Below are 7,500 nucleotides of genomic sequence, written 5' to 3' on the forward strand. Positions count from 1 at the left end.
ATGTTTGTTAAATAGTCAAAAACATGAAGGGGTTCCGCGGGGACGAGAAATGGGGCGTGGGGCGGTGGGGAGGCGGTAAAAAGTAGGGTAAATACGGCAGGTGGCAGCTTGGTAAGAGTTCAGGAGGCGAGATGTAAAGTGAGACGAGGAGAATGCCAAATATGGGGATGGATTTGTCAGGTATCTGGCGGTGTGGCAGAGTCGTACCAAAATTAGAGGAGCAGCTACGTACAGCCTGTGTGTGTGTGTGTGTGTGTGTGTGTGTGTGTGTGTGTACATAGGTATACGTGCATGTGTGTGTGTGTGTGTGTGTGTGTGTGTGTGTGTGTGTGTGTACCCTCGCCCGCCAACAGTCATCAGTGGTACTCGGTTCGTGGTACTTGTGTGCTGTGGTGCCTTCCTTAGTACCGCTGCATACGTACACACACACGCACACACTCACTCTACACACGCACGGAAACACACGCGCGTGCACTCACCTCACTCCACCAACATTACTCCTATCACCATTTTGCAACTTGCGCTCCACCACCACCACCACCACCACCACCATTGCCACCAGCAGCAGCAGCAGCAGGAGCGGGCAGTGTGGTGGTGATCGTGGTTGCGTGTGAATGCTGGTGGTGAGCGGCGTGCATGAACCAAACAGAAGTGCATCACCACGCCACCACCAGTCACCACCATCGTGTGGATCATCAAGGAAAGGTGTTGATAATTACCTGAATGGATGGATATACCCACACTAGTAACACCACATCCGCATCACAGTGTCGCTTGTAACAGACTGGTGTGGTGGTGGTGGCGGTGGTGGTGGAGGCTGTGGTAGTGGTGGTGGTGGCAGTGGTGGTGATGATAGTGGTGTAGACGAGAACTAGACGAAGCACTGTGATGGTTCTTGCGCCTATGTGTGCCGTTGTTGTGGTGACGACTGGTGGTGGCAGTGGTGGTGATGGTGGTGACTTATGGTGATGGTGGTGGTGACGGACGTGTGGCCCAGCAGAAGACGAACACACGCACACACACACACTGCCACTTCCTCGCGACGGACGCACTAGAAACGCACACAGGATGTAGTTTGAAGAGGATTATCTCATTATAGGTGAGAGAGAGAGAGAGAGAGAGAGAGAGAGAGAGAGAGAGAGAGAGAGAGAGTCGGGCGTGGTGGTAGTGTTAGTTTGTGTGTTTGTGTGAGTGTACGTGGTAGTGTTGGCGGCAGGTTCGCCAGTAGTAGTGGTGGTGGTGGTGATGGTAGCGGGTGTGGTGACAGTGGTGTTGGTGGCGGTGGTGGTGAGAGTGAGTGCAAAGGTGTCAGTGTGTTGTGTTGCATCGAGGAAGACAAACAAGTATTTGAGTTTCCCATGTGCCAAGGTGTGTTACAGTAATAGTGATAACCCCTACCCCCCCTTCTCTCTCTCTCTCTCTCTCTCTCTCTCTCTCTCCAGTGTACTCACGCTAATCGCTCTTGTGCTGTGTTGTGGTGGTAGGTATCCGTGTGTGTGTGTGTGTGTGTGTGTGTGTGTGTGTGCGGTAAGGCGTTACTCATATCAAGTGCTCTCGTGGCGTGCATTTATTCTAATGTGTGGGTGCATGTGTGTGCGTGCGTGCGTGCATGTGTGTGTGTGTGTGTGTGTGTGTGTGTGTGTGTGTGTGTGTGTGTGTGTGTGTGTGTGTGTCTGTGTGAGTATGTGTACATTAGCCATAACCAGTCTGCATTGCTTGCTATCAAAACACACACACACACACACACACACACACACACACACACACACACACACACACACACACACACACACACACACACACACACACACACACACACACACACACACACACACACACACACACACACACACACACACACACACACACACACACACACACACACACACACACACACACACACACACACACACACACACAGTTACGTGCCTTCAAACAACACCACACGTGCAGCTAAACAAACACGTGCTCTTTCTCGTCTCTCTTACCATCACATTATAAGCGAAAAAAAAAAGCAAAAACACAGCGTAACTGAAACAAATAACAGCGTATGCATTCTTACAACATTTGCAGTGACGCCTTCGTGGTCAATCAACCATCACAGCAACGTTTTCCCTGGCTAGTGTAAACAATAAGAAACGTTTATGCGCAAGAGAAACGTTAGGTCAACATGGGAGCAAGCGGGCTGGTATTTGCATATAACTGTCCTATTAGTGGTATGTTAAGTAAGTGATGTGTGTAAGTAACTGCGTGTACTCTTGTCTAGCCTCTTAAGTGCGGCTGGCTGGAAGAGTGTTAAGTGTGTAAGTGGGTGTTGGGGGTACTGTAGTGGGTGTGTGAGTGTGTGTAAGTGTGTTGATTTGTTTATTTCCGTGTGCATTGATGGGGGGACAAATTAACAGACTGATTGGCAGGTGGGTAGATGTTTAGATAAGCTGGTACTTAAGTAGACAGGTAAGTACTGGTCAGGATGGATAAAGGTGTAAGGCAAGATGATAAGATGATTAGTAAACACGTGAATGAATATGAAGATAGATAGGTAAATAGATAGGTAGATAGAAAAATAGATAGATAGATAAGTAAGTAGGTGGATAGATATATATAGATAGTTTGATGAATATACAGGTAGATGGCAAGATAAATACATAGATAAATAAGAAAGTAGGTAGGTTAAGTTAGATTAGGTCAGACAAATAGGTATGCATACACAAACACACAGAAGGAAACAAATACACAAAAATATGCATAGAAAAAATAGAAAGAAACACATTTTATGAACCCCAAAACAACAACACACACACACACACACACACACACACACACACACACACACACACACACACACACACACACACACACACACACACACACACACACACACACACACACACACACACAGCCTGTAGCTCCCCTGGCCTGCGTGTCACGTGTGTTGAAGTGTTAGCTACGCATCATGACACACACAGCAAGAAAGTGTCACTGCATCTCACGTGCTTAGTTGATAAATGATGTTGATAAGACTTAGTGACTGTGTGTGTGTGTGTGTGTGTGTGTGTGTGTGTGTGTGTGTGTGTAAAGTGAAAAAGAGGTGAAGGAATTTGAGGTTTAGGAAAAGAAATAAAAAAAGGACTAAGGGATGTGATTAATTAAAAATGAGAAACAGGAATTCAAAATAAAGAAACAAGAGAAGGAGGAGGAGGAGGAGGAAAGGAGAACGAAAAGGAGAGAAAGAAGTGAAGGGAAATAATGAAGATGTTACAGGAGGAGGGGAAAGACACAGAGGAGATGAGGAGAGGCTGAGAGGAGTGTGGAGGAAATATAGAGAGGAAGTGGAGGAAAGATTAGGATGAAGTGGAGGAAAGAGAAGAGAGAGAGAGAGAGAGAGAGAGAGAGAGAGAGAGAGAGAGAGAAAGTGAAAATGAAGTTACGGACCAGTTACGTAGAAAATGATAGATAGAGAGAAAGAAAGAAAAAAAGTAAAAGAAGAAAATAAGCAGAAAGAGAAGAAAGAATTGACATAAATATAATAATGTGTTGGTTACATCATAATGCCTGGCGTGTCACTCTTAGTAGTAGTAGTAGTAGTAGTAGCAGCAGTAGTAGTAGTAGCAGTAGCAGTGGCAGTAGTAGCAGTAGCAGCAGCAGCAGCAGCAGCAGCAGCAGCAGCAGCAGCAGCAGCAGCAGCAGTGCAGCAGCAGCAGCAGCAGCAGCAGCAGCAGCAGCAGCAGCAGCAGCAGCAGTAGCTGTTGTTGTTGTTGTTGTTGTTGTTGTAGCAATAGCAGTACCAGCAGCAGTTGTAGTAGCAGCAGCAGCAGTAGTAGCAGTAGCAGCAGCAGCAGCAGCGATGGTGGTAATAGTTATAGTAGTAGTAGTAGTAGTAGTAGTAGTAGTTGTTGTTGTAGTAGTAGTAGTAGTAGTAGTAGTAGTAGTAGTAGTAGTAGTAGTAGTAGTTGTTGTTGTAGTAGTAGTAGTAGTAGTAGTAGTAGTACACACACACACACACACACACACAGACAGTCACCCACGCCTTGCATTCCTAAACACTTTCTGGTTCAGCTTTGCCCTCGCCGCCACCGCCGCCGCCGCGTGACCTCTGCTGCCCTGGGAGTAGTATGCCCTGACCCCTTGTGCGCGGCGGATCACACACACACACACACACACACACATATGCACAAGATAAATTTTCACGCATATACAGAGAGAGAGAGAGAGAGAGAGAGAGATATGACGCAACTTCCCTGCCAGACGTACACTTAAATGTTCAACTTAACTTTTTTTTTTTTCCTTCTTTTTTCTTCCTCCTTCGTTGCTCCTCCAAATGTTATATATGTACCTCAATTCTTGCTTGGGTTCTTGCACAACGCCTCACGCTAGTAACTCGTAACTCAGGTAACTCGGCGCTTCTTGTCCCTCGTGGTGGCGATATCCCCGCTAATAACTCGCTGGGAAGACACACAGAGTAGTAATGAGAAAAGTCTTTATTAGTACATTTCATCTTGTTCCTCTCTCTCTCTCTCTCTCTCTCTCTCTCTGTTAGGTACACACACACATATAACCTTGTTTGGAAATTGGCAAGGAGGTAAACGCACACTCAAGAAGAAGAAGAAGAAGAAGAAGAAGAAGAAGTGATATTATTTGTGTATTTTATTTATATTTGTGTATCTTTTCTCTAAGTCTCTTTCCTTCACTGGTATCATTTATTTATTCATTCATTCATTGTTCCCTTCCTTCGTTCAGTTCCACACGTTTCCTCTATCAAATTACACTGTTACCTTAGTCCCCAGCTCTATTTCTGCCTACACAAAAGTACACGTGTTTTAAGCAAGTCCACGTGCAGTACGATACTCTGGGCAGTTGTGCTTGTAACCTCTCTGCCAGACGCGTGACATTTGACCTAAGGAGTGTGTGAGGTGAAGTTAGCTCACTGAAGAGGCAATGGTGTGATGTATGCCTAGCTGCCCCGCCAGTCTGTCTGTGTGTGTGTGTGTGTGTGTGTGTGTGTGTGTGTGTGTGTGTGTGTTAGTGAGAGGTCATCGTCTTCCCCCTCACTGTCAAGGACGTTAGATGGGTCACAAATCTCTCTCTCTCTCTCTCTCTCTCTCTCTCTCTTTGTCAAGCTCCTTCAAACCGACACGGATCTCGACGGGCGGCTGTTCCTGTATGTGTGTGTGTGTGTGTGTGTGTGTGTGTGTGGAGGTGCCATTGGGCGGGGCTGCCTGACCCTCGCCCCGACAACACCACCACGCCTTCAATAATATTTCATTTTTACCCTGTTCTGTTTTTTTTTTCTTTCTCTCTTTCTTATTCTTCTTTCCTTCTCTCTCTCTCTCTCTCTCTCTCTCTGTCTGTCTATGTCTGTCTCTGTTTGTCTGTCTGTCTGTCTGTCTCTGTCACACATTTCATCTTTTTTTCCTTTTTTCTTGCCTTGCTGTCTTTTTCTTTCTTTTTTTTCCAATGTAAAGGAAGATTAGGTTACATCTCTCTCTCTCTCTCTCTCTCTCTCTCTCTCTCTCTCTGTGTGTGTGTGTGTGTGTGTGTGTGTGTGTGTGTGTGTGTGTGTGTGTGTGTGTGTGTGTGTGTGTAGTTGTGTACCGGATTTGAGTCAAGTTTGTTTTTTCCCTCTCTGCACATCTACTTTTAGCTTATATTACCTATATTCGTATTTGGTGTGTGTGTGTGTGTGTGTGTGTGTGTGTGTGTGTGTGTGTGTGTGTGTGTGTGTGTGTGTGTTTACCTAATCGTAATATTCATGATTTAACTCTCTTGTTGTCTTGTCTTGTCTTGTCTCCTTGTCTACTCTTAACTTATTGAGAGAGAGAGAGAGAGAGAGAGAGAGAGAGAGAGAGAGAGAGAGAGAGAGAGAGTGTGTGTGTGTATGTGTGTGTAGGGATATCATTACTTTATCTCTAAGTTAATGCTTTATTATTATCATTTTCTCTAGACTACATAATCAACAAACATTCCTATCTTAGTTACGTCAATGCCTCTATCCTGAGTTGTGATCCTGTTACCTAATCTGTGACTCGTGGCTGCAGGCACTGAAGTCTCTACTCGTACACCTTCAGCAAACCTCCTTTTTTTTCCATTTTTCCCTTTTTCAGTCTTTTTGTTGCATATTCCCGAGTTACCCTTGAAATAAGAAAGTGAAACAAGATATCTATGCATGTGTGTGTGTGTGTGTGTGTGTGTGTGTGTGTGTGTGTGTGTGTGTGTGTTTATCGTGACATCTTCAGCTACATGTATTAGTTTCTCTGGCTCTCTCTCCTTTTCTCAACATTTTTATTGCATTTTCCCCAAGTTACAATTGAAATCAGAAAAATAAATGCGATATCTATGTATGTGTGTGTGTGTGTGTGTGTGTGTGTGTGTGTGTGTTCACTATGACATCTTTATTTACATATACTTTCTCTCCTTCTTTCTCCCTTTTTTTTTTTCTCAACATTCTAATTTAATTTTACCACTTGCCCTTGAAATCAGAAAAATGAAATACGATATCTGTGTGTGTGTGTGTGTGTGTGTGTGTGTGTGTGTGTGTGTGTGTGTGTGTGTGTGTGTTTATCGTGACATCTTTAGCTATATGTATAGTGTTTTCTGGTTGTCTCTCCTTTTTCTCAACATTTCTATTGCATTTTACCCAAGTCACAATTGAAATCAGAAAAGTAAACAAGACATCTGTGTGTGAGTATGTGTGTTTACTATTGCATCTTTAGCTACATGTATTCTTCTCTCTCTCTCCCCGTATGCACAGAAAGTATGCAGAGCGGGGAGGCCATACACCATCATGACCAGCCCATGACGGTGCCGCCCATCCCCGCCCCAGCAGCAGCGTCTCCACCCATTACCTCTCCTCCAGCCATCGCCTCCCTGCCCGCCAACTCCCCAACACTCACCTCCTCCCCGCCCGTCACCTCGCCCTCGCTGGCCTCCTCCCCACCCCTCACCCCGAACGTCTCACAGTCTCCCCTCACGTCCCGCTCCAACTTGAGAATCACCACCTCGTCCTTGGCCACGAAGCTGCGTCTGAATCAAGTGCAGGGCAACCACGCCGTGTCTCCCCCAAGGACGTCGCTCATTGGCCAGGACGAGGACGAGGGGCGGAGCGACATCAAGGTCCTCTCCCCGTCATTGGTCAACAGTCAAGTCCTGTCCAAAACGCGTCCCTTGTCCCCTGACCCGCCCGACCCGCCCCTCCCGCCGCCGCCACCGCCGCCGCCGCCCCCCATCACAGCCCTCTACAATGGCGAGAGGTGAGGTCATTCATAGTTTGGCTTCCTTATGAGGTCAAGGTCGCTCTGTGGTGTGTGTGTGTGTGTGTGTGTGTGTGTGTGTGTGTGTGTGTGTGTGTGTGTGTGTGTGGAAAGGTGACCTGCAGCTGTCGAATTCCGGGTCACAAGGAGTGCTGTTGACCTTTTCTTGTCTTCCGGGGTCACGCCAGAGATAGATAGAGGGGGAGAGAGAGAGAGAGAGAGAGAGAGAGAGAGAGAGAGAGAGAGAGAGAGA

General features: G+C 46.3%; 1 protein-coding gene across 4 annotated transcripts in view; it reads left to right on the forward strand.

Annotated features, from left to right (window-relative positions):
- The first annotated feature begins 293 nt into the window (after positions 1 to 293).
- Positions 294 to 7,500, forward strand: part of LOC123501268 (atrophin-1-like) — a 52,616-nt gene continuing 45,409 nt past the window's right edge. For 2 of the 4 annotated variants that reach the window (XR_006673599.1, XM_045250022.1), the window contains exons 1-2: positions 1,181 to 1,368; positions 6,749 to 7,247. Coding sequence is in view for 3 of the 4 variants with exons in the window: in XM_045250022.1 (XP_045105957.1) it covers positions 1,359 to 1,368; positions 6,749 to 7,247 (509 nt within the window). In the remaining variant the exon portion in view is untranslated. Of the gene's footprint in view, positions 1,100 to 1,180; positions 1,369 to 6,748; positions 7,248 to 7,500 lie in introns of those variants that run through there. The other 2 variants (XM_045250025.1, XM_045250024.1) reach the window with 2 other exon arrangements.

The sequence above is a fragment of the Portunus trituberculatus genome, chromosome 9 (genome assembly GCF_017591435.1).
Source record: "Portunus trituberculatus isolate SZX2019 chromosome 9, ASM1759143v1, whole genome shotgun sequence".
Classification (NCBI taxonomy): Eukaryota; Metazoa; Arthropoda; class Malacostraca; order Decapoda; family Portunidae; genus Portunus; species Portunus trituberculatus.